Raw genomic sequence first — 27,218 nt, 5'->3', positions numbered from 1 at the left:
TCACAAGTAGGCAGAGAGGCAGGCAGAGAGAGAGGGGAAGCAGGCTCCCTGCTGAGCAGAGAGCCCAATGCAGGACTCTCTCCCAGGACCCTGAGATCATGACCTGAGCCAAAGGCAAAGGTTTAACCCACTGAGCCACCCAGGCGCCCCTCGAGTTTTTCTTGTTACTACCATAGCTACCCCAAGTAGAGGGCTGTCGACTTTACACACAAACCAATTGATTCTACCTGACTTTTTCATTGTAGTTCTCTTATTAATAGTTTGATTTGAAGGCTTTCTCTTTATTATCACGTCTCTAAGGTGATGGCCTTCAATTCTCTTGGAAGAGCCACTCCCATTTCTTCCTAGAAGTTAGCTCTGTGGTCACAAACTCTAAGAAGCACTCTGGACTGAGGAGTGGTAGACAAGGGTGGGCTCTTAGTAAGTATGGCTGTCTTATGCATTACTAAGGTTGTGATTTCAAGCCATGTGCTGAGAAGAAAATGGCAAAATCCTGTTGAAAAACACTCTCCTGGAAATGTGGGCATTTGGGAAAATAGGAAATGATTTAAACAAATGTAAAGCAAATGACATTTATGATACATTCAGATTTTGATGTTGAGCTGTTGGGGAGGTTTTAGGTATGAAATGGTGTTGTGGTTTTGTCAGAGAGAGAGAGAGAACAAGGCAGGGGGAGCAGCGGACAGAGGAGAGAGAGAAGCAGACTCCCCACTGAGCAGGGAGCCAGATATGGAGCTCAGTCCCAGGGTCCCTGGGATCATGACCTGGGCAGAAGGCAGATGCTTAACTGACTGAGCCACCACCAGGCATCCCTCAACGGTCTTTATCTTCAATAGATTCATATGGTTGAAAGGATGTGATATGGAGGCTTTGCTGAAAACTAACTCTAGAGTCGAAAAGTGGGCAGGGATAGAAATGAAGCCAGATTGGCCCAGTGTTGGTTATTGCTGAAGCTGGGAGATGGGTGCATTAGGCTTATTAGACTGTTGTGTCTGTTACTCAGTATATTGCCAATTTGGAATTAATAAAATATTTTTAAAATGTGATGGTTGGACAGTTTGTCTTTCTGAATTTAAATGAAACATGCTCTGTATTTCATCATCAAGAATGAGACTAGTTGGGACACCTGGGTGGCTCAGTCAGTTAAGTGACTGCCTTCAGCTCAGGCTGTGATCCCAGAGTCCTGGGATGGAGCCCCACATTGTGCTTGGGGAGCCTGCTTCTCCCTCCACCTCTGCTCCTCTTCCCTGCTTATGGTCTCTTTCTCTCTCTCTCTTTCTGACAAACAAATAAGTGAAATCTATTTTTTAAAAAAATGATACTGGTTTTTGGTTTAAAGCCTTTTCTTGTTGAAGGGGAAAAAAAACACCCTTCTGTTGCTGATTCTTGAAACCAGGAGTGGACGCTGAAGAATATTCAATGTTGTATCCACTTCTTGAGATAATTAAGTATATTTATTGGACCTCTGATTTCCCGTAATAGTAAAACCCATTGTGTTTTGCAGGAAACTCTACAGGTAGTTAACATTTACCTCACCAGATATTTACTGAGCAGCTACTAAGTGGCAGCTTGATGCTGAGCACAGGAGTGGGGGTCGGTGGGTGGGGGAGATCGGGAACATAGGCAGTTCCTTGTGGTCCTGAAGCTCCATTCCAATGGAGAAGTTAGACCACGATCAAGCAAATAAATGAACCAGTTCAGGTGGTTCTAAGGCTGTGTCTGGCTTTCTGCAAGAGAATTGGGTGTTGGAGCCCAGGGCTGGTGAGGGCGACTGGGGTGAAGTTCGGCACCTTCTTTATAGTGGGGCTGCACTTCTCAATGAGGCAAGAAGAGACCGGTTTTCCTCGGTTTAGCTCCATCAGCTTCTCTTTGTGTGGTCATTCTTTCCAGATTCCAGCATGGGTTGGGTATTAGAAAAAGTTTATGAAGTTCCTTTGAGATCTTTCCCTTTCCTGTGTCTTTAAAGGGATTTAATTGCTAAGATCAGAGAGTTGCCCTCTAGGTACTGAGAGGCCAACAGCACCTGCCTTGGAACCAAACGTGTATGTGGGAACCATAGTCCCAGCTGTGTTAATTATCCTGTTAATATCACCGCTTAATATATTTAACAACAAAGCCAATTGGGAAATTAAAAATGAGTACCAGCCCCCACCCCCAAACAACTGAGCACCCACTCCGTGCTCATGTAGGTCTCCGAGCTAGCTAGTGTGGTGCCTCTGACTGTGGAGAAGCGATAGCCCAAAAGAAGGAAAGACCTTGTGCAAAGACACACTGGAACCAGTTGGAAGAGCTGGGATTTGAACCCAGGTCTTTCCTCTCTGGACACCACATTTTTAACCAGTATACTGTAAGCTTGTGTCAAACGATCTATGAGGATGATGATTGCTTGTAAGATGCTTTTTTTGTGTGTGTATTTCAGGTTTTGCTGATCTTTGCAAAGGAAGATAGTCAGAGTGATGGATTCTGGTGGGCGTGTGACAGAGCTGGCTATAGATGCAATATTGCACGGACTCCAGAGTCAGCCCTTGAATGCTTTCTAGATAAACATCATGAAATTATCGTAATAGATCACAGACAGACGCGAAACTTTGACGCGGAAGCGGTGTGCAGGTACCTTCCCTAATGTAACATGCTCGTTACACGTTCACATAATAGCTTAAAATGACCGTCCCTCAGAGACGGCTTCAGTTCCATCCCAGTATTTCTAGAATGCGTGTTGATGTTTCTAAACAGTCTATGCAGATTTCCGTGATGAAAGCTAGAGCTCCTCCTCATCTCACCGTTTCTGTTTTTCCATGTTTGAGTTCCAGGGAATTGAGAGGTGTGAGCTGGGTAACTCTGAAAATGTCAAGGTGTTTTTTTCCCCCGAAGTATTGCTCCTGTTTCATGCACACACACACACACACACACACACATACACGCAAGAGACATTAAAATTCACACAGTTTTCATGATGCGGATAGGGTTTGGATTTAAACCAGATATCTTAATCTTAATTATTCCGTCCCCAAATGAACATGGGAAATGTGTGAAATATACATTTCTCCCTGCCTGACACAGATGGGCAGATCCTACAGCAGCAGAAAATCTCGCAGGGTTCCAAACTCCCCACTTGTTTGCAGAAACACTCGCACTCCGGGGGGGAAGATGCCTGTTCATAAATAAATGTAGTCCTAAAAGTTTGTTGTGGATGAACTGATCCATTGAGCAGAAGTGGAATGCTTTGAAGCTAGGCAGCAAGAGGTCACTAATTAAATGCTAGACCAGCACAGACTCCAATTACATATGGAGCTAGAATTTTCTTGAATCTTAGTAAGTGAAATGAAAGGTAAGGAAGTGGCTTCTTAGATCCTTTGGCATCCTGACAAGAAATGATTGGATTAAGAGACATTTCTCATCAGAGGCATTGCCTTGTATTCTTTGATCCTCCTCAGTGTCTCAAAGAAGAATTTTTCTTACAGAACCTATTTTAAAATGTCTTACTGGCCTCAGATAATCTTACTGTTGTGCATAGAAAGATTTTCTTTGGAAATTATTATATATATGAATAAATGTATCATAAAATATTTGGATGGTACTTCCAGTATTAAGAAATACTAAGAAATATTTAGTAAAGATAATAAGAAAAAAATATTTTTTTCTTTTTAGATGAGCTACAGGATAGAATTCGTCCTTTATAACTAGATCTAATTTTTCTTGGTCTTGACTTAATTTCCTTAAATGATTTTGTAGTAAAAGCACTACAGTCTTTTGTGCATACATGGAATGATTTAAGACAAGATTCAGGTGTAAAAAGAAATGCTTTTTATTTGGGTAAAGGCAAAATTTAGCAGCTAAGCTTTACAATCTTCCTTGAATATAAAGAAATTTAGGGTTTTGTGTTTCTTTTTTTGTTTTGTTTTGTTTTATCTAATGTACTTCTGTCTTAGCTGCACAGAAACACAGTGGGGGATCTGCATAGGTCAGAAGCCAGATTGTATATCTGGCGGTGTGTTTACTGACTGCTTATATTCAGGGCAGCCAGATTCCTGAATGCTGGTACACATCCCCCTAAGATGAGTAAGGGGCACACTCCTGGCAGGTAGACATTCGTTACTGTCCTCCACGGTCCGAGATCCCTGGATTTTTGAGCTAGCCTGGACCTTAGCTTGACATGCTTCCTTGGAGCTCTGCCCCACCAATGGCAGTCCCCCTTCGTCCTCTCAACCAGGAAGAGCTCTGGGTCTCCCTGACCACCCCAGTTCCTTTGGAGGAATGAGAAAGTAGAGATAAGCAGCAGGAAGCAACCCCAAACATGGAAGCCAGTTCCAAAAGAAGTAAGGGAGCATGGGCTCCAGCCCCATTACATTCATACTAAGTGTTTGAGCCTCTTGAGACCTACACCTTAGAACATAGCCTAGCAGTGTAGCCTTGACCTCTCAGTGGGGTGGAAGAGGCTGCACAAGGCTGAGACGTACTTAGTATTTCCCTAGAGAGTAGGGCACGCCTCTGACTTGATGCATTTTTTTCATTAGGTGGTAACTGCTGTTTCTGCTGAGAATTCAGTGGGCCCTCAGGTAGAAAAAAAGGGCACCTTGGCCTTACCAAGACCTGTGGTGTGGGGTGGCTGGATAGGAAATAGTCCATGCTAGCCTGAAAAGGGGGTCTTGACTTGACTCTTCCTGTCCCACAGTAAATTAATGCCTTGAACTTCAGGATTTTGCTCAGATGCCATTTATCTTCCAGGAGAGGCTTTTCTTCCCAGGAAGACAAGAGCTGGTCACTTTCCTGAGCCTTCCACCCACATAGAGTGAGGTCTCAAGGAACAGGAAATCGGGAAAGTACCTTTTCTGAAAAAGGTCAGGAAATGTGAGAGTTGAAGGAAATGAAGCAACGCAAGCTGGCTTTTTCTAGGGGAGCAGAAGTACAAACATGTTGAAGTGGGGGAGAGCTGAAATGCCAATAGCCAGCAAGAGCAACAAATCCACGTTGTTTCACAAGTTACACAGGAGCTGCTTTGAGCCTTCTGTTCGTGGAGAGGACAGTTCTCTTCCCAGAGATCTCAAAATAAACAGAGTCCAGACTGAGGAAATGGGTCACCACAAGCATGTTCGTTTGTACTAAGACTCCAGTATGTGGCCCTTTGTGAACAGTTCATGTAGTACATGAGCCTGGGACAGGGACAACCCAGAATCGGAGCCACAGCACCCAACACCACATGTCATAAGGAGACCCATGGACCTCCAAATACTAGATCCTTACACGTTCTGATCCTGCAAATTCCTAGGGAATGAGCAACTCACAGGTGGTCGTGGTATCATGGGAGTCACCAGGGACCGTGGCCGCAGAGCTGCGTGGCCCGGCCCTAGTTCATGATCTGCTCGTTGAAGCCGTTTCAGCATAAACAGCAGCACGACCAAGACAAATGAGGCAGCTCCTTGTATATCCTTCAGATTTCAACCTGAATTGGTTGGTCCAGCTTCCATCGAGTATTTTAATTTTTATTATAAGGTCGTCTTTCTAAGCTCTCTGCTGTTTTAAAAGGAGAAAAAAAGAGGCCATGCAGTTAGCTCCCTAAGTACAAACTGATAACTGGAGAACTGTGGGGCTGCCAATTTCTTTGAGGAGTGGAATTTCAGTCAGAAAACATGGAATTTAAGTGGAATTTGCCAGGCTTTGAAGTGGAAAATTCGCAGATCTGACCCATTGGACAACTGCCCAGGCGTTTAAAAAAAAAAAAAAAGAAAAGGCAGCACCACACTTTGTTTTTCCTTAAAAAAAAAAGAGATTGTCCTAATCTCCAAGGGCATCTTCCTTCGTTGTCTTCGTGTGTTTTCAGACTTTCTCTTGAGAGGAAGATGGGGTTTTGTGCCATTTTTCTGTGTGAAGTTCCGCATTCGTTCGGTGTAACAAAGCCCAGATCACCTGGTTTGACTTGGAGCCTTCTCGTTGCAGGTCAATCCGGGCCACAAATCCTTCCGAGCACACGGTGATCCTTGCGGTGGTTTCACAAGCGTAAGCTCCCCTCCATCCCCAGCTGGCAGTGGTCCTGTTCATTCTGAAACGTGTGTGTGATGGAATCCAGTCTTTGAGCCCGCCGAGCAGTGGGCATGCCCTTGGCCCCACAACACCAACTTCAGATCTCCCTTTGCAGGGCTGTTCTTTGTGTTGCAAATTCTGGATATATTTAGGTTTCTGTCGGTTGTACCTGACTGCTCTTAACCCAGACTGGAACACATGAGGGAAAAGAAAAATGGGTGCTCGTTACGTGCTAGAAATGAAGAGAAGATCTGAGGGAGACATCTGGGGAGAGCTTGTTCCTCCTCACCTTTTTTCTTTGAGGAAAAGAAGTGGGAGGCTCCTTATTTTTCACTAAAGAAGAAACAAATGACAGCATGAGCACAAAGAAGCACTAAATACACTGGGAGGAAAGAATTGGGTAGTTGGGGTCAGGATCGCTCTGTGTCTAGAAGCAGGATGGTAGGATGTGTGCCCATGCTGGAAGGCAGCAGAAGGGGGATTGGGCTGTAGGTACGAGGTGGTGGGATGAGAAGCAGCTCTGCTGATCTGTCGCCTGAAATGGCCACCCCTTAAAATGAGAGACCTGAAAGGAAAAAACGTTGTTGGTACAAGCTACAGTCATTGGAATCCTTGCAGTATCAAAATTGTTGTATTCGTTTAGTGGCCATCCTTTGCTTCGGGAGAAGAAGCCCTTTGATGAGGGTCTAGGACCCTCCTGGACTTGGCCTCATGGTGGGAGCTGGCAGAGATTCTGTGACAAGCCAGCAACAGAGGCAGGAGAGTTGAGGTCTCCCCCAGGCAAGCCTGGCCCCGGGGAGATTTGAAATAACTGTGTTCCAAAGCCGTATTGGTACAGGAGGAAATCGTGGCTTCAAAGTTTTACCCCAATCAAACACTCTTCCTTTCCTATTATTCCTTGAGTGTATTTTTAAGGGCTGTGTTGCTTCACTTGATTCCTACCATGGGCTCTCGCTGGGCAAGGAAAGGAAAGAAATTGTTCCCATTGGTTCCATATCTCATGATCCTGGTGGGATATGAGGTCTCAAGGGGGAATGAGTGAGGGGACCAAGGTGTATTTGGCCTTCCTCACCTCCCATGAGGTGTTACTAGGGGGTCCAAGTCTTGCGCATGGATTCCAGGAGTACACCAGGCCACGCGTCGTATTCCCCAAGCCTGGCTCATGCCACAGACCCAAAAGAGAAACCCAGTTTTTTTTTTTTTTCCTCTATCATGTAGCAGAAATGCTTACAAATCCTTGACAGATAAGGACTTGCTATGGCTTGTTATTTTCCACCCTTTCTCCCCCTATTTTTAAAATAAAATATTTTGTATAGATACAGAAAAATAATAAAACGAATGCTGAGTTTGTGCAGCCCAGCTTATGAAATAGAATGTTATTAACACCTCCGGACACTCTTTGTGCCCCTCCTCATTTATCAGTCGAAGAAGGTAGAATCTGGAGTTCCTGAACAGAAAAGTGAGGACGACTGCTTTTCCCTGGAGGGAAGGCATAAGCCTGTGGGGAAAGCCACAAACAAACCCCAGGATTTCCCTTTCTGTTCTCCACCCGCTCTTCCGCCCAGTATCTTGTATTCCTTTTGCCTTCTCTGTTTTCCAAGGTACATACTCCATGTTACCTGCTGGCTCTTTCAGGGACACCCTTTCTCTCTCAAAACGATGGAAGCAGAAATGCAGCCTGTCTTCATGAGGAGCAGACCTTGTACCCAAAAGAGGTTCTGAGACCCAGCTATAGGCTCAGTGCAGGAAACCTTCCCATGAAATGAGGGACCGTCATCTGGTTTTTTCTCTTTTCCCCTTCCAGTGTGGCATTCCTGACGACGCTTCTTTTGCACTGGGCTATGGGGTGCTGTTCTGTAGTGTCAGCTGTCGTCTTCACATCGGGAGTTGGACCCAGCCAGGGCTTGGGTTGGCAGTTGTGCTTCCAGAGGGTTTGGGGACAGCATAAAGGACAGTGGTGTCTGGGATGAGCACAGCACCTACCTTGTCCCATCCATTTGTTGCAACTTTCAGGGGCAGCCCGGCTTTGGGAATGGCCACTCGTATGTACCTGTGGTGATGCTTTCAGGCACACTGCTGGAGTTTTCTCGACTGTTCTTGTTCTTCTTGCATCTGGAAGGCAGACATGGGTCCTGGAAGGCAGGTGCATCCCGTGGACACACGCTGGTCAGGAAGCCACTGTTAGAGCGAATACCATGCTTGCCTCATTGCTCTCTCTCCATGTTTCAGTGTGAGGAACCCTGGTTTGTATCTACTGAGTGACTGCATTTTCTGCTTTGCTGCAGATCGGGTGACCGTGAAGAGGCCTCAGTCCTCCCTCTCCTGCATGCAGGCTTCAACAGGGTATGTATGGAGGAGGTGACTCAGCATCTTTCTGTGGTATGGATGCCCCCCCACTGCCCCAAGGGCCTTCGTGTAACAGCGCAGCCATAGAGCCACACAGAAGCTCTAAGACAGTTGAGCTCCAGGACTGAGGGGAAGGAAGTAACTGTTCTCTCACAGGATGGGAACAAGCAACCACTAGTCAGGCTTTTTCCTTCATAACTTCATGCGTCCTAGTTACAGGAACGTAATGACCTAAAAACACATCTTCCCACACCAGGTCAGAATTCTGAAGTCCCAAAGTCACCTCACTTAAATAAGTCCCGTGAATGAGATTCGTTATACGTCTGTGGATGTTAGATACAGTTAAGTCCACCCAGTTGGCACCCAGGAGTCTGTTGGTCAAGGTCTCACCAGAGCTTATACCCCAAGGATAGGCCCGTGTTGCCTATGGACTCCTGGTTTAAACCATAAACATCAGCAAAGACAAGGTCTGTGAGTGACAACTATGCGAGTAACACTGACGTTCAATAGGAAGCTTAAGATGGAGGACCCCAAGGGTGATGTCACCAAGACAGACACACGGTTGTTCCTGGTTTCACTCCACGAGCACAACCGTAGAAGCACCATAGGCTGCTGAGAGCATCCTTGCACGTGGAGGTGAGGCTCGCGCCCGCCCAGCCCTGCCTCACAGAGACCTGGCAGACTGTGTTAGCAGGGTGAGGGAAGTCATTCCGTGCTGACCACACGGCCTCCCCACCCTCTCCCTGTCTGGTCTAGGGGAAAGAGACCTCTGTGGTGACGATGACCTCCCCAACCCCAGCACTCTGGGTTGCTCTGTGGGAGCCCCTGCTCTGATCTTGCTCCACAGGGATAGCAGGGGAGTGTGTGTGGGTCAACCACTGGGAATCTGACCCCTGACTGAGAAGGGGGTGGGGCTCAGCAGACCAAGTTCATACCTGCCGGGCCCAAGTAGTCACCCCATGCAGCGGTTTTGCTCATCTGCAGAACCCTGTCACAGGCGCACCTGACCAGGGAGCTCTGCAGGGTACAGATCTAGCTGATTGGGATCCTCAGCTGAGGAGTTTTGCTGGCTCTATTCCTGGTTTGCCCAGGCAAGGAATGGAATCTCAGCCCCAACTGCTGTGGAGTGTGTCTTCAGGCCCTGTCTGACTGGCAGGGCTAGCAACAGCTCCTGGAAGCAATACAGCACAGTGGCTCTCAAGCCAAGAGGGGAGCATGCAGAGCTGATGGTCCCCAGAGTCAAGGCCATACTTAGCCTGGAGTGTTCCTGTGCTGCATACTTGGCACAGGCAGAGGGATTAATTCATAGCCAAGGCTGAGGGTAGCTCCCAGCGTCTTCCAACCTGCAGAGCCTGTTTAGAGAATTGAGAGTAGCCTGGAGTGACCCCTCCCCTTCTTGCTCAGGCAGGGAAGGGGAGACCTAGCCACACTGGCTCTGCAGAGTGTCTTCCAGCCCCTTCTGCCCAAAATGGCTAGGGATGACTCCTGGCAGCCCTGTGGTCCAGCAGCAGTTAGCAGAGAGGCAGACCAGCAGAACTGAGAGTTTGCGTAACAAACCAGTGGCCCCATTCAGTCTGGGAACTTGGCAGGCAGGCCTGCTTGAGTTAAGACAAAGAGTCCTACTAGTTTTAGAGATGCTTCTCCCGCTATTCTGAGGCAGGAAATGTCATTCATAGCCCCACTGATCACTGAAACCAACCTTTAGCCTGTCCAACCAGGGAACCCAACCAGAGCCTGCAGAAGGTGCATAGTCTACTCCGCTGCCCTACTACCATGGTGCTTGGACAGGGAGTGCAGTGCAGAACTGGAGTGACCAGTTCTGGCCACCTGACCAGGAAATACAGTGCTCACTCTGGCCTAATTTGGGTCACTAAAAAATGAGTTATGCAGGCCTTGGTTCCCATCCTGCTGCCTTCTAGGGCTGGAAGACTAGTTCCTAGCCTCATCCACTAAAGAATATAGTCCCCAGAAGTAAGCCTGACTGGAAACTTGAGTCAACTGTAGAACCTGTCCTAGAGCTTCACTTGGGTAGGGAATCAAGTTGGCAGTCCTATACAGCTGTTCTTAGCCAGGAGCACATGCCCCTTCCTCCTCCTGAGAGTCTGAACACTGGCCTTGCCCAGAAAGAGACCATAATAGTATGTTCTACCTACCCAGGGTCATTACCAGAAATCCCACTCAAAAACCCAAACTGAGCTGACTGATGAAGAGTTGTGTCTGCCAGAGAAAACCTATGAAGTCTACAAGATGAGCCCAGGTACTCAGATGCACAGATAACAACATGAAGAATCAAGGATCATGAAAAATCGGGTCGATATGACAACATCGAAGGAAACTGATAAGGCTCCAATAACTGACTTGGAAGAAATGGAGATCTATAAATTGTCAAAGAAGTCAGAATAATCCTCTGAAGGAAGCTGACTAAAACTGCAAGAAAACAGACCACTTAGGAAAACAGTTGCATGAACAGAATGAGAAGTTTGACAAATAGCAGACATCAAAAACAAACAAAAAACCCCAAAAAAACCAAACCGAAAAATCCTAGAATTGAAAAGCACAAGAACAAAAGAATTCAGTAGAGGGTTTCAAAAGGAGACTAGACTACAGAGAAGAAAGAATTCATGACCTGGAGGGTAATTTGGAAACTACCCCATTATAGAGGAGTAAAAAGACAAAAAGAGGAGGAAGAGTGAAGAAAGCCTATGGTGACCATGGGACACAATAGAAAAAAAACAAAAAAACCTGTAATATTTGCATTATAGGTATTGCAGAAGAAGAAAAGGAAGGGCAATAATGGCTGAAAACTTCTGAACCTGGGGAAAGAAATGGACATCCCGATCCATGAGGCCAAGAGGACCCCCAAATACATTGACCCCAAATACAAAATGCTACTTTGCTATCCTGGGTTTAAAAAAAAAAAAAAAAAAAATCCTTGTCCTAGACCACAGAGGAGCCGGAATTGCTTTTGTAACGTGGTAGTTTTGTGCTTTGGCGTGCTTCAGTGTGGAAGTAGCAGTGCTAGGTAAAATATTAAAGGTAGCATCGTGGTTCATGTGTGTAAGAGAAACAAACGTTTCTTCTTAGCAGGGTCGCTTACTCTCCTGACAGTTTTGTCCATCTCCTTTCTGAAGGGCTGGCATTAGGTTCTGAACGCTGTTGCTAGGTGCTGTGCCTTAATGAGAAGGCCTCAGACATTGCTTCTGAGTTTTGGAATGGAGAATTGGAAAAGAAAAATTGCCAAGCTATGTGGCTGAGACTGACTCTCTTACTCATTTTCTGAGAAATAATGTAAAATTCACTGGTTTCCTAGGCTAAATTTTTGGTTAAATGTTGACCCCCATCCAATCATTGTTCTTTACCTGTGAGGCAGAATCTTGGGTGTATGAGGGTGCAGGGGTTTCCTCATTCTCCTGACACCCTCTAGGTTCTGTCAACGAGGAGGCATGTGGGTGCTGTTAATTGTCCTTCTGGAATTTGGCTTTTAGTTCATTAATCCTACCTCTCTGACTGGTGTAGATATTGTGTCTTGGCTGGAGGGCTGAGATGACACATTTACTACCAGGAGAGGCCCCTGGCCCTCTTTGGGTGCAAATGCCACTAAACAAATTGAAGAGGAAAAGTCCACTGTTTCCTTCTTATTTCTATGGAACCTGTCAGTCACCTCTTGTAATGGTGGCTCTAGCGGGTTTCATTGCCTGTGTCAGGATATGATGCTGCTTTTTTGCAGACAGCCACTTGGGCAACACCCTTTGTGGGAGCATGAAAAATGGTACCTGTCAGGGACCGCCTGGTAATTTTTAGCACTGGGTCTGATCGAGGCCGGTGGCCAGCTAGGTCAGGGTGCCCCCAGAGAGCTTGAGCTCTTCTGTGAGAAGCGCACTGCACCTGCTGGGCCTTTCCCTCCCGAGTCACTGTGGCTCAGAATCCGCTAAGGCTGCTCTCCAAATGGCTAGTCTCCTTTTTTGGGTAAAATCTTGTCTTTGGCAGCTTTCTCCCCAAGCACCCTTCCAAATATGCCCGCTATTCTTGCCTTCTTTGAGGTTGTTTCTCATCTCTGGTTTGTTTTGATTGTATTAAATCATCTGCTGAACCTAAGCTCTGTGTTGCTAGCCGATTGGCCACTGTGTCAGCCTGGGGGACCCTGAATGGCGATCCAGAAACAAATTGTGCCATCTGATACTCCACAGCAGCTCACCTTGAAGCTTTGGTAGCTGGGTGTAAGCGGCCAACCACGTGGGGCTCAGTCCACCGCGAGCCTTTCACAAGCCAGTTTCTTACTTAGCAAAGGGTGATGACAGCGGCATCACTGTGAACCTCGGTGTGCCCCTTTTGCCATGGGCATGACACTTCCTCGCCAGGTGTTCATGGAGCACTTACTAGGAGATAACAGTGGGCCAGGCCTAACAAGGCTACGTAGGTTGGACACATGCTTCTCCCTGGGGAGGCTTCCTCTGGAGGAGAGAGTAGAGCACTAAGCTGGTCATGCTCCATTTGAGGGGATTTGCTTAATCCTCATCTACACTTGAGAGATTTAATATTTTTGCCATTTTTGCAGAGGAGGAAACAGGCTCAAAATAACTAATGAGCTTGCCAGAGCTCCTGATCATGACAAAGTTAAGATGGAACAGTGTGTTATTGAACTCCAAACTCTGTGGGGAGTTCAATAAAATCTAAGTTAGTAATTAAAAATGGAAGTGAAAATGTAGTATGATTTTATATACCGACTTTATATACTGATTTTACTTACTATAATTAATGAATTTTGTATATGTATGTATATATACATATGCATACATATATGTATATAGACACACACAAACACACAGGTTTTGGAACCTAAGAAAATTAACCAAATGTGATGATAGCTCTAGCTTTTGACCTTGTCGGTGACTTGGGGGCTTTTTTTTTCTGAATTGATACATTTCTCTCTCTCTCTTCTTTTTTTAAGATCTCTCCTAATTATTTGAGACTGAGAATGAGTGTGGCAGAGGCAAGGGCAGACACTTTACCAACTGAGCCACCTAGGCATCCCTGCATTTATATATCTTAAATGAATATGTTTAACTTCTATAATTAAAAACAGACAACAAAAGTTAACTACTGAAGTTGGTGTCTTAAAAAAAGAAACCTGCCCAACTGTGTTGATTGCAACGTTTTGAAACTTATTTTTATCACAGATCCTTTTTAGTATCTTAAAAAGCATCCACTAACAATGTTCAGAGCTTGGCTGCAGGCTCTTACACACTCTTCACCCATCCAGAAGTTCAGCCTGAACCTTAACCGTGTTTAGCTTTGCTCTGCAATAAAAAGAGAAAATAGTTCTCTTCTCTGTGTGTTCATGGCTTCCCTGCTTTGCATACCTCTTACCAACTTCCCCCTGGGATAGCGAGAGACCAGAGGTATTTATTCCCCAAGGGAGAAGCCACGCATGGCAGAGTGTGTGTGTGAGACAGAGGTGGAGGGTCTCATAGTCAGTCAGAAGATGAGGAAGTAAGCAAAGAAGGGTCTCTTCCCTTGCAAAGATCCTTCGTACTGTGGCACACACTGAACAACTTCTCTTAGCACAACTGAAGCACAGGTGTTCCAGTAATTCACAAGGTTGGGGAGGTAGTCAGTGCCCTTGTGTGTTTATTTTCCTGTTCATAATGAAGTTTTTCCCCGCCTTGGCATACAGTACAATCTGGTCTGTTGTTTCTCATACATTTAAACAAGCATTTAAAACAATTTGACTTTTTTTTTTTTTTTTTTAATTATCTCAACTCATTTCAACTTGTCACGTTGTCTTATGTAACAGAGTTACCTGGGGTGGGAAAACTAAGCTCATCTGACTCTTTCAGAAGTAATTGTATGTCTTACTTGTTATCTTTGTTTTCTTTTCAGAGATTTATGGAGAATAACAGCATAATTGCTTGCTATAATGAACTGATTCAAATAGAACACGGGGAAGTTCGCTCACAGTTCAAATTACGGTATGTAACAAAGTAAGAAGGGACATGAGGGCAACTGTGGCGAACGGAAGCTTTCACCATGAGGCTGCTGTTCACAGGTTCCTGGCGAAATCCCAGGGATTTTGAAACTGTGAAATAGGTGATGGTAGCTGGTAAATGGCAGGTTCTACATGGGGAGTCCTTTGCTTCAATGAAATAGAAAGCATTTCTTGTTTGGACAAAATTTTCCACTATTTACAACAGTTTTAAAATTAGACTCGAGGAAAAGTACTATGTAATTTTCATATACTTAAATTGGGATTAAGAGTAGTCTTTGAGGATTACTTTGTATTTACTACTTTAACTTTTATAAATGCCTGTGCGGGTTGTGAGGAATAGGGGCAAACCAATGGGTATATTTATTAGGCTACCCATAATAATTGTTATGTAACCCTGATGGCCATTTCATGAGGTCTGTTTGAGACTTCAGTATACAATGAAATATGTTCAAGAAATCTTAAGTCTCTTTACAGGCACAAAGTGCTTTAAAAACAGTCTTTTCATGATGCTCACTTCTGGGATGGGCTCATGTAGGTGTTTAGCTGCTGGTAGGATATTCTGCTTCTGGGACATCTTAGGATATGAGGGCCCCAGCTCATGGCTGATTTTGCACAAGTTCTGCATTCTACCACATTCTCAGACTCTGATCTCTTCAACCTACCCCCCTTGAGTAGAGAGAAGGGCAGAGAGAAGGCTCTTGCTAACCTGTATCCCGGGGTGGAGGAAGGTGGCAGCGAGGGGTTCTGCAGTCCTATAGCCCCTCCAGGCTGGTGGATGCCAGAAAGTCCTCGGCATGGCTTATCCCTCTGGCCAACCCAGAGGTCATGATAGTTTCAGGCTCAGTGAAAAAATAAGATTACACCTCAGTGTAATGATGAGATGATAATTCCCTTGATTACTTAATTTGCATTCAAAGAGGACAAAACCATTTATAACTTAATTTCTTTCTGACATCCTTGGAAGTAAAATGGATTGACAGAAACCCACAAAGGCAGGTTTTTTGTGGTTTTACCCTGAGTGGAGAAGTAACTTCTTGGTGGACAGAGAACTTTAAGAAATAGTGTTGGGAGGGGTGCCTGGGTGTCTCAGGCAGTTAGTTAAGTGTCTGCCTTCTGCTCAGGTCATGATCTCAGGGTCCTGGGATCAAGCCCTGCCTTGGGCTACCTGCTTGGTGGGGAGTCTGCTTCTCTTTTGCCCCATATGCCCCCACCTCCCTTGCTTGTGCTCTCTCTTTCTCGCTCTCTCAAATAAAATCTTAAAAACAAAAACAAAAACCAGTACAGAGATAAACTATCACTTTCTTAGGTCGGAAAGTATTTTTTAAAAAAATCAAACTAGTGGAAATTTGGGTATTTTGACCATCTATAGTGAGGAATATTGCTAAGGATTTTTAAATATAAAAGTTAAGCCTAAAGCCCTGGGTTTCTTTGTATCCTTGTGTTTATCAGCTTCAGGGAGCTTCATAAAATTGAGAAAACTCATTGCCTTTTCTTCAAGCAATTTCTGATGCTTATTGTACATTGTTTTTATTCCTTGGGGTCTCTACGACTTTTCACTGAGGATAGAAAGACTGCTTTTAGAGGTTTTCAAAATAGATAGAATAAGAGGGGTTTCATTTTGTTTTAATTCTTCAGCCGCGTGTATCTACAACAGAAATGAACAGCTGTCCCCCTGCTGCTCTGGTAGTTAATTTCCTCATTGGATTGCAAGTAACTGCATTTTGAGTTCTCTTCAGCAACATTCCATGTGATGACTTTGGTAGGAAGTCCAAAAGTGCCTTGTTCATAGCAGGGTAAAGGCAGGGTCTGGTAATTTGAAATAAACCTTCTCAGCCAGCACGAGGGTTAAAAAAAAAGGGCTTCAGGTCACTGCACTGAGGAGATTTGCTTTGAGCCAGGGCACTGAACGCTTTGGAAGCTCTCGTCAGATTCAGAACTTGGCCAGGTCCTAAGTACATAGCACTAAGTAGATCCCTGTAACTTCTCAGGCCTCCCTGACTGGAGCTGGCTGGGGGGTTGGCCCCATTGTGGGGGTCGTAATGAAAAGGTTCAGGTTAGTGGACTTGGTGAGTGGTATCCCAGCGGGCCGTGGTGCCAGGAGGCTGGATTTGCCCCATGTGCGGATCCCTTTCCACAGCAGCTTAAGTTTGTCTGGTCAAGGGCCTCTCTCCCCAGTCACGAGCCGCCAGCATGACAGCAGCCCCTGTGGTGGGGAAAGGAAAGCCAGAGTCCTTCACAGAAGGCCAGAGAAGGACCAAATAGTCAGTTTCTTCCCTTATGCTTCGCATGGTTCTGCCTCAAGCATCTCTAACTTCCTTCCCTCTTTTGGAGAAGGGTATGTGTGCCTGTTCGACTTTTCCTGCATACCCTATATCTGGGCCCTGCAGTCGGATGCGATGACCCATTCTGTGACTTCCCCAGCTCCTTCGAGGACCTCGAAAGAACCCACCTGCCTCTCAGAGTCAGGGAAGCCACTCTGTCGCTTGCTGCCATTAGGGAAAATGAGGCTCTTTATTACACAATGCCAGAATAATTATAGTCTAATTATATAATAGTTTTCTTTACAATTCCTCCCCCAGCTGCAGCTAAATACGTGACATTACTAGCATTCTGCAAGGACAGCCTGTACTGCACGGAAGATGTCAAATGTTGAAGGTAGAAACTTTTGTCCGGGTCTTGGTTTGTGGTAATGAAATTTCACCAAGACAAAAGAAGGATCATGTGATCAAACAGATACTTAATTTTGAAATTCCGTGATAAAGATTAACTTCTGAAGAGAAGAAATAAATCCTGTGTCTGCATGCTTGATGAATTACTGTATTAAACAGGACAAGTCATGGGAACTGGGGAAAGATGGGGTAAATGATGACCACTTACTTCTACCAATGTTTCTATGTCTTTATGATGAAAAGAGCTGTTATCCAAAATGCAGATGAGATTTAGCTCCTTAGCGGGAATTTAAACTGATCGGTTGATACTAACATGGTGTGAGCTATTATATTTTATTGGTCTGATATCTGTTAGCCAGGACTTGGACTCAAATCATCAGGTGTAGTCTACTCCCGATCTTAAGACCGTAGCAGTCCTCCATTTCAGCAAGAACCTAAGTCTCTAAGGGACAGAACTTTGTATTCCATGGTATGCTACACTTCTCAGTATCCATAGATGTTTCTAGAGTGCCGTATCCTGGCATAGACCCTGGTGACCGGCCCTGTGCTCCAGGAATAGAGTCCAGCTGTGAAGCCTGCGAGTCACTGGTCCCTGTGGCTTTGCTGCCCAGGGTTGATGCTGACCAGGAAGAAGTCTGTGAGCCCCTGGCCATTGCTACTTCCCTCCTCCTGCCCCTGCTGGACCCTGCTGGCCTGTGGATTGCAGTTCAGGTTTAGGTTTCCCTGAAGCCAGCACCGGCGCAGGCCTGCCTTGTTGCAGGCAGTCTTGGCTGGTATAGGTGTGTGTTGAGTAGATGCTAGAGTATCCTTGGCAGGGGGATGGCAGGTGGTACAGGAGATAACACAACCCGACCATCCCAGCCCCAGTGGACAGAGGAAAACACTGAGAGCCAGGGAGACTCTGGACATGATCACTGCTACCCAGCATGTCGGTGGCAGTGTTAGGGGCGTGAGGGATGGTCCAGACACCCTGCTATTTGGTCTGAGAACCCCCACACTGCATCATAGCATGATGTTCTTTGTAGACGTCACTCCAGGGCTCCTGTGATACTTGCTGTGTGCATCAGGACCTTCAGGAGCTCTTATGAAGGTGAGGGGTCCTGGTTCCATGGCCTGCCCTCCGTGGGTTTCCACGTCCAGTTTACACTCCCTTTGAGCTGTTTCCAGTTTTCCAACTTCTTAACCTGAAAGATAGAAAACTCAATCTGAGGCACCGTTACATGGTTCCCGAGAACAGAAAATGAATACCGCTAAGGCTCTTCTGCATGAAGACTATCAATAATTAATAAAGCAATTAAATTCCCAAACTCTAGGAATATGATTTAAATTGATTACCTCGCTTTGCTGCAGGTTTATTTAAATAGAACCATCAACCAAATTGGTTTTAAAGCCTGGGTCTGAACAGTGCCATCCAGACTGCCCCTGGGAGAAAACAGCCTACTGGCTCCACTCACGGTCTCCCTCGACCGTTGGTACGAATTTGCCTTGTTCCACTGGGTGTGACACCAAGCGTTTATGCTGTGGATCATCACACAATGAATATTTCATAGATAAATTTCGGCAGTGGGAGCCGAGGTCTTCCATATGAGCAACTCTCAAATTGACAAAAACAGCAACAGGCTGAGGTACCCATTTAAAGGTTTAGGTGAGACAGACAGGCACTTTCAGAAAATGGGCAGGAGAGGAATTTGTCACTTGATAAAGTAAGTTACAGCTCAATTATCCAGCTCTCAAATGGAAGGGTTAGTCCATACACTGTGTGCTCTTCCACACGGGACTCCTGGAGGACGGGATACCCTCTCTTGTGCTGCCAGGCTGCGTTCTGGACCCACATGCCTGGAAAATACTACTGACGAGACTAGCTCTTGCTTGCCTCTTCGTGAAAGGCAGTGTAGTCGGGACTTTGGTAATAATGTGAAAATCTCCTTTTATTCTTTTTTTCCTCTGTTAAATGATCTCATTTACAAATGCAGCAAGGGTATTAAGACAGTCCACGGTCCAAATTAGACTGGCGCCATTGAAATAAGGAAACGTACTGCATCAGTTAAGAATCTCCAAGGAGTTGGGCTTATCTTCTCCTCTGCTCACCCCATCATGATTACTTACTTAGCTGCCCACACCGGTCCCTTCATCTCTGCAGCTACAGGAACCGTACTCTTCAATGGAATAAAATCTTTTACTCACCATCCAGATTACCTTGCTAATATAGAGTATGGTTTTCAGTTAGATATTTCAGGGATACTCATGAGAAAAGATAGGTTATGATTCATTTTTCTTCTCAGCACCAGCCTTTGAAAGGGTTAGAGAGTAAGGAAATACTGTCCTGGGAGCTTATAAATAATACTAAGGATTATATGCCGAATTTTATTTATTAATTTATTAATTTGAGAGAGGGATGGGGAGAGGCAGAATGAGAGGGACAAGCAGACTCCCCACTGAGCAGGGAGCCTGATGTGGGGCTCGATCCCAGGACCTGGAGACCACAACATGAGCCAAAGGCAGACGCTTTACCATCTGAGCCACCCAGGTGCCCCATGCTGAATTCTTATATTATTCAAAGCATTTTGAGAAATGCCTCACATAAACTGTTTTGATTTTTTACTGCAACCTGTAAAATGGGTGTTATTCTCATTTTATAGATGAGGAAGCTGGGGGCCGGCAAGGATACAAAATTGCCCAAAGTCCCATAACTGGCAAAATACAGAATCAGGCTTGACTCCATTTTTTCTGCCCTGTCCCTTATCAATAGTTTAAAGTGATGGGTAAGGTAGCTGCCTTTATGAGTGGAAAAAAAATAATAACCTCTTAAGAGTCTGTTTTATAAGGAGCAAAATCAATGAAGTAAATCTGCTTTGTTTTGTTTTGTTTTGTTTTGTTTTTTTGTAATGAGTAAGAAAGCCCTCACTGGGATTCTTTAAATAGCCAGTACAAATAACAAAGCTCTAGTAACTAGCTACATACTTTCTGTGTTAGGTAGTAAATAACTTGCTGTATTTGGAGTTGCACTAGGTTAGAAGGTACTTAAAATTCTAACCAAGAAACTGAGAAGTTGAAATGATCTCGAATATTCTCCTTGGATAAGAACGGTCACCAAGGCAAGTGCCTACCTGGAAGGCTGTACGAGTAGAGTCACCAGGCCAAGGGAATTCTGCCAGATCTGCCTTCCATCATGCCAGGGGCTGTGGCTGAAGGCAAAGTACCATATAAAGGCTTGTTTATCAGAGATGATGAAAGTAAGAAAGGAGGAAGAAAATGTCTCTGTGTCTGTTGCAGAAGGACAGACAGAATACCTGAGATCCAATTTGGGCTTAATTGAGTTCTCCTCATTGCTTGCGTCTTGACTTCTCCCTGGCCGCACTAGCAATGACACAGAGGAGCGCTGACATAGACTCAGGAGACTTAGAAGAGGGTCTCCTGCAGCTGAGTTCTCTCCTGTCAGTGTTAAGGTTTCATTTGGCACATAGGTAGTTCATTACACGATCCATGAAGAGTTGGCTGGATTACAGTCCTTCGTGTCCTAGTCACAGAAATGGATGCTGTTGTTTATTCAAATTAGCTAGTTGAGTTTGAAAGGGTAGGGCGTTTCCTTCCTTCCAAAAGGGCATGGTTTTAATGAATGGCGGGCAACTGTTTACTTTGATGAATTAACACATAAATGCAAATGGTTTTATGGCTGCACTAACATCAGTCTTCTGCAATTTCAGGGCCTGTAATTCAGTGTTTACAGCCTTAGACCACTGTCATGAAGCCATAGAAATTACAAGTGATGACCATGTGATTCAGGTACGGAGACACTTTTTACCTGGAGATGTGAAAACAGAACCTCTCAAGTTTGAGCCACCCTTTCTCCAGGAACCTTGCCATAAGTCTCACATTTTTATATATTATCTTTGGAGAAAAGAACATCAAAGTATGTGAAGAAAACTAATGGACTTAGTTTAAGAACTAGATATTCAACAAGAATAAACAATGAGTTAGATTAGAACCTGTGATTTCTTTGACCAAGATAGGTGAAATTCTTTGACCATTTGTAAAGACAGCATTTACATGACACAGAAGTAAGTCAGAATTACAGAGTAAATGATGCATGCCTGTGGGGATGAAATATTTCAACAGTCCTCATTCATTTGCCTACAGTTGGTTTCATAATTATAGAGCTATCTTGTATGGTCAAGTTATCTTCTGAAGGACATGTGTATAGTACACAAACCATTTTTGAAGTAAAGTCCTCTTGTTCTATTTGTTGGGAGGTAAGACCTTTACACTTCAACAGTATTCTGAAATGTAGACTTGACCATTGGTAGTACCAGCCTGCCTGCAGTTGGCTCGTACAATGGTCCTGAGTTTACGCTTGGTACACTTGGGGTCATCAGTAGAAACCAGACACAGTGCCCCATGACAGAACCCCCACTGCACACAGACAAACCCTGCTCTCAGGCCCAGCCATCAGCAGGCTACCCTGCCTAGGTCCCCTCATAAACAGATCCATACCATTACCTCCTTTCCCTTCACTGACTCTGTGAAAGAGTGCTCCATAATACAGATGGGGAAACTGAGGCCAGCAAGGTCAAGGAATTTACTCAAGGAAAGCCCCAGTAGTAAATATTGGAACCAGAATATGTAGCTATGTCTTTCTGACTGCAGAGCCTTCCTTCCTGGCTCCCGGTCTGACTCCGTCTATAGAAGTGTTCTGGCTGTTTGGTGAAGTGAGTCTGGAAGTTTCCTCATGTTGCTGCCTGTCACTGCCTGCCTGCGCACACACAGGTCTGCACCCTGCACCACAGAGGAAACCAGACATGTTTGCTACTGACCAAGTACACATCTCCCATTCCCCTCACTTACATCCAGACCAGAATGCTCAATTCTAGTCATGGAACATGTTTGCTTTGTACTTGCCTCTGATGGTGGGCAGCCAGGTTGTGATCTCTGTAACAAGCAGAAGGGGCTCCCTGCTCTCCCTGCCTTCCCCATTGGTAGTCTGATGACTCCTTGAACAAGGACCAGAGTCTGTTCTTCTATAGTGAGCGTTCTAAGTGGTTCTGAACCCTTGATCTCTGCATGGGGGCATGGGATGCTGTTGTGCTGTGGTACCATCATCCCCTCCCCACTCTTTACCATGAATAGGAAGGAAGGGACTACCCCTTTAAAATCTGCTGGTGATCTGAGTATAAAACTCAAAAGCAAGGAGAAAGAAGTTGAATAGAGGATGTTACGTTTAAGGGGGAAGTAAAATGACATCTGTGTTACGGATTTCAAGAGGAGTCCTCATGGCCAGGATATCTCACATATGTTCTTGCTTCATACCGGGGCCCTTCTTGAGGCATGGCTGCCAAAGAGTGTGTACCTCCGTGTGACTATGTATCAGAGACTAGGGGGTAGTACCTTCAGGAATAATATTTACCTACTCATCCCTTCATCTCAACTATTCATGACATTTACATGAAGCTTGCCGTGTGCCAGGCATAGTACTCAGCATGTTAGACATTCTTATTTAGTTCTTAAAACCATTTTATGAACCAGGCACAATTTTACAGAGGAGGAAACTGAGAGCCAGAGAAGACAAGTAACTTGCCCACAGTCATGGAGCTGGTAAATGGCAGAGCTGGGATTTGAACTTGAGCCTGTTGGCTCCAGAGTCCGCGTCCTAGAGTACTGGCTGCGTTCCACGGTTACAGTAACCCTAGCATGAGCAAAAGGCCATGACTTTTACCCGTATTTTCAACTTAAGAGTGAAGGTAGACAGAATAAACACACAGGAAAATGTATGAGAATTTAGCCAACAAGGAAAACGGTACTTACGTCACGTATTTACTAAACAGTCCTGAGTCTCCAGGGATAAATCCAAAGTAGCCTTGCCCTTGAAGAATTTTGTGTCTAATCGGCGAGAGAGATAATAAACAAAAATGGACTGAGCATGAGAAGTCACTGGCAGCCTACACAGGAGAGACTGGGAGCCTGTAGGAGTGGTACCAGCTTGGACGAGGCAGGGGGGTCAAGGATGACTTGGTAGAGGAGGGGAGGGAAAGAGCAGACCTGGCAGGGCATGGAGATGGGCAAGGGCATTGTAAGTAGAGAGAGCATGTGGGCCGAGGCCTGGAGGTGAGAGGCCATGCAGCCCAGCCCCAGAAAGGTGGTGCCCACCATAGGTAGGTGATGGGAAGTCAGTGAAGACAATGTCACCATCCCTCCTCCTCTGTCACTCCTACAAGGCCACCTGCTAAGGCTCCAGAGCAACCTCGAACCCCTCCAGATCCTGGATTTCATGGTGTCAGTAGAAGCTTTGTTCTCAAGGGACTAGTTCTCCAAGAGACCCCCACATCACCCGGGTTCTTACTGTGGTCCTTGTAGTGGAGCGCAGGAGTGACTGAGAATGGTTTGCAAGAATGTGCCTGAACCAGCAGATGGATGTGCTTGTTGCCCAAAGAAATCCATGACTTAGAAGCCATATGGTCCCATTTTTCCCCATGTTCTTTGTCTCATTTCCCCTCATTCATCTTCTCATCCAGGAATTATTCTTTCAGAAGAAATGGGAGGCTGGAGATGGGAGCTGGGAGTCAGACAAGGAAGTAGCTCTGAATTCCAGGGCCCCGGGCAGAACTGTGGAAAGAAACCTGTTAGTCGGCTGGCCTCAGAATGTGCTAAGGGCGCCTCTTCTCATGCCCATGTGTGCCCAGTGCTGAAAGGGCTGCTTCCTGCCCAAACTACTTAATTACATGTATTGTTCACATGAGCTGGGAGGTGGCCCCAAGCTGTCGTGTCGGTTAATAGATAGTGGCAATCAGAAAGGAGGCACAGGAGATCAAATCTCGGCCTTGCAAAGAGGCGGCTAACATAAACCCACCACCTGTTGAACTAATTAATTTTTATTCTAGCTGCTTTTTGTGGGTTGGTTTTTTTTTTTTTTGAGTTTTTTATTTCATGGGCAGTTGAAGACAAGTAAGGTCCCCGAGAGGCTGCTGTGTTCAATGAGGGCTTCTGGCTCTTGTCTGCTAAGGGATGTCTTCCAGTGTCCCAGAGGGAACCAAGATGCTGGGTGCTTAGTGAGCACATTGCCGCTCAGGAGTGAGGCAGCCGCTCTGGGCACCACAGTGGCGAGGGCAGGATCAGTTGACACCTACCTCAGAGAGTACTTATCCCGGAGCTTCCTATTTGATTGTCCAATGTGTTCCTCTGTGTGCGGCAAATGCTCCTGGGGGCACGCAGTGTACCCGCACTCACCTCTAACCACCTCCTGTTCGCAGTATGTCAACCCAGCCTTTGAAAGAATGATGGGCTACCACAAAGGCGAGCTGCTGGGCAAGGAGCTTGCCGAGCTGCCCAAAAGTGATAAAAACCGGGCCGACCTTCTCGATACCATCAACACGTGCATCAAGAAAGGCAAGGTCAGTGAAAGAGATCTGCAAACTCCTCCCCGATGTTTTTTTTTTCCTTCCAATGAGCTCTATGTCATGTCATTAAGATTAGCTCTTCTCCTAAGATGATAATTCAGTGAAAGATCTCTTATGTCTGCAAAATGAGTCAATTGTTGGATTAATTTTGGATCCCAAACAAATGTGGTCCTTAACGGTGCTGTAGAATCTGATGAGTTTGCATCAGGAGAGTTTAATCCTTGGGGTAAAGATAGCCAACCCGTCATTGCTATAGGATCATTCCTGTCTCTGAGCCGGGCTCCCCCAGACAGCTGTCGTGTCAGTGTGTCCAGGGCTGTCCGTGCCATAGTCACCTTTCCTCAAGCTCCCCACTCCAGAGGAGGAGTGTGTCTCCTGCCACCAGAGCTCCCTGGGCACTGTCTTTTAAGACTTCAGAGCGCTTGCTCATACGATTTCTCCCATCCTTCTTCCTCCAATATAAGTAGTTAGATAAGCACTGTATTTGTTTAACGAGGGAGGGACCACTTTTTAGGGGGAGAAAAAAAAGTTTGGGTTTATATGACATCGATATTTTTTAACCATAGGGGCAGTGAGCCTGACTACTGGCAGAGAAGTCTTGGGTAGAATGCCCTGTAGGAGAGTAGGGAGAGGACAGGTTTCAATGAGAATTAAGAGACAAGAATTTACAACCGTGTTCTCCACTTCCTAACGTGGGCAAATTAGTGACACCCTCTGAGCCTTGGCTTACCTATCTCTAAAGTAAGGTTGATACTACCAATCTCAGAGGTTGCTGTGAATATTTTAAGGAAGACCCTGTAAGAATCCCTTGACCTGGGGCTGCTACACCCAGAGGTCTGAGAGTGGCAACTTAGCCCACTCTTCAACTGTCCTTGGACCCTGGAAGGCCAGGCTGGAGGTGGACACATTGGTCCTTGGGGTTTTCGTGCATGGTCACCATGAGTCTTAGGTAGTAAGCATTACAGTGGGTATGATGATGGAGTGTTTAGTGGAATGGTATTGCTTAACTTGATGAGACCCTCTATAGAAGCAGCCATAAGCTTCGACGGAAGGATTTTAAAAGCTCTCTTTGTCTATGTAGGAGTGGCAGGGGGTTTACTATGCAAGACGGAAATCCGGGGACAGCATCCAACAGCACGTGAAGATCACTCCAGTGATTGGCCAAGGAGGGTGAGAGCAAACCTGTTGGTCTCTTTTAGTTGAAGGGCTCATGTACACATTGGGTTTACGTATTGAAATGTCACTGTAAGCGTTAGACCCCCAAACATGGTAGGTTGGGGCTGTGCATAGGATATACTGTGGACAATTCCACATGGCTGGCAACAGCCCTCAGATGTGGCTTTCTCTCCCCATCTCTCCTGCCAATGGGCTTTACAAGGCATCTCCCCAGCTGCCCACCTTCGCCTGCTCATCCGTGGTTCCACCATCCCCACTAACCTCTAAAGGAGCTGTGTTTAGACTTCCCCTGTCATAGCAACAACAAAACAACAGGGCTCGCTGGCCTCGGCCCTGTCCCTGGGAGCCAGCCTTCTCTCCCTGAGGCAGTGGCTCTGTAGTGCTTCTTTCCGGGCTGGCTCTGGGCTTGTTCCACAAGGCAGAGAGAGCCCTGGAGGTCATGTTTATGTGGAGAAAGATGTGTTTGACCAGAAGCTGAGGTGATCTGATTTCATTTAATCTCAGATTATCAGAGAAGACGATTCAAGAAGGTAAATACGTAATTTCTCTTCCCTCTCCCAGTTAAACTTTGTGAGAGGGTTTACAAAGCCAAACAGGATCCCCAAAGATTATATCACTGAGGAGACTTTATAAACTGGCTAGAAGGTCACCAGTAGCTTCATAGCACAGTTTATGAGGGACACCTGTTGTCCTGTGATGTTTTGAAAGAAGAGGTATGAGTTGTCTGCCTTGTAACCGGGAGTGGAAGGTCCTGCCTGTGACTCTTAGCACTACCTGAGTTCCTTCCAAATTGTCGGGTGGTTAGAAATCAAAACATTCTGTATAGTGAGCAAAGTGCCTGGAATTCTTTTCCTCTCCAATTTTACTTGTTGGGTAAATTTTGAAATTGTTACCCCTCGGTTCAGAGACCTCTGTGCTTCCATTTAGCTTCCCTCTGGGTGTTGGGGCCCTGGCAGGCCTGACAAGGGTTATGAGCACAGAGCGAGTCCTCCTGGGTCCCCTTGGCATGGCCATTTCCACCAGCAGAGGCCATGATGGCTGTCACACTGGGTATTATCACCATCCTTAGACCATCTTCTCAGAACACTTGAGCTAAGATGGACTCCGTGTGTGATCAGTATTCTTAGGTAACCAAGGCAGAGGAGACACTATTGCTTGGTAATTTCTGTCAGAATGAATTTTTCTGATCTTTCTGATTTTACAGGTAAGAGAGAAGCTCTTTTGTCTAGATGTAGTGTTAATTTTTCCCCCATTTGTAGGCAGTGTATGGTCCGAGGAAATTCTTATTAAATGTATGTAAATTTCACCTCTTCTGGTTCAGTGAAGCTCGTTATTCCATAATGAGCTTCACTGAAGTATTTTCCAGTATTTTCTACGCTCTCTTCAGGTTCTTCTAGAGAAAGTTGAATCAAAGGAAGAGAGACAGAGAGACAGACAGAGAGACAGACAAGATGAAGAGAGACAGAGAGGAGACTCCTTCCTATTCCTATAAAGTCTCACATAACCTTCTGGAATTACTGGTTCCGCTGTCAGTAGAAAAATCTACCTTGAATTGACTTTTGTGCCGGGCTGAGGCAGCTGTAGTCTCTTTCTGGTCTCCCTTGTGGTCATGAGCAAGACTGTAGGCTGTTTTGG

At 45.6% G+C, this 27,218-nt stretch overlaps 1 protein-coding gene across 1 annotated transcript in view; it reads left to right on the top strand.

Annotated features, from left to right (window-relative positions):
- Positions 1-27,218, top strand: part of PDE8B (phosphodiesterase 8B) — a 235,757-nt gene that overhangs the window by 120,594 nt on the left and 87,945 nt on the right. The window contains 7 exon segments of the mRNA XM_045999160.1: positions 2,420-2,610; positions 5,935-5,994; positions 8,304-8,361; positions 14,245-14,333; positions 20,724-20,802; positions 24,261-24,401; positions 25,489-25,577. Of these exon segments, the coding sequence (XP_045855116.1) occupies positions 2,420-2,610; positions 5,935-5,994; positions 8,304-8,361; positions 14,245-14,333; positions 20,724-20,802; positions 24,261-24,401; positions 25,489-25,577 (707 nt within the window).

Source organism: Meles meles, chromosome 3 (genome assembly GCF_922984935.1).
Source record: "Meles meles chromosome 3, mMelMel3.1 paternal haplotype, whole genome shotgun sequence".
Taxonomy (NCBI): domain Eukaryota; kingdom Metazoa; phylum Chordata; class Mammalia; order Carnivora; family Mustelidae; genus Meles; species Meles meles.
This window is presented reverse-complemented; position numbering and strand designations above follow the sequence as displayed.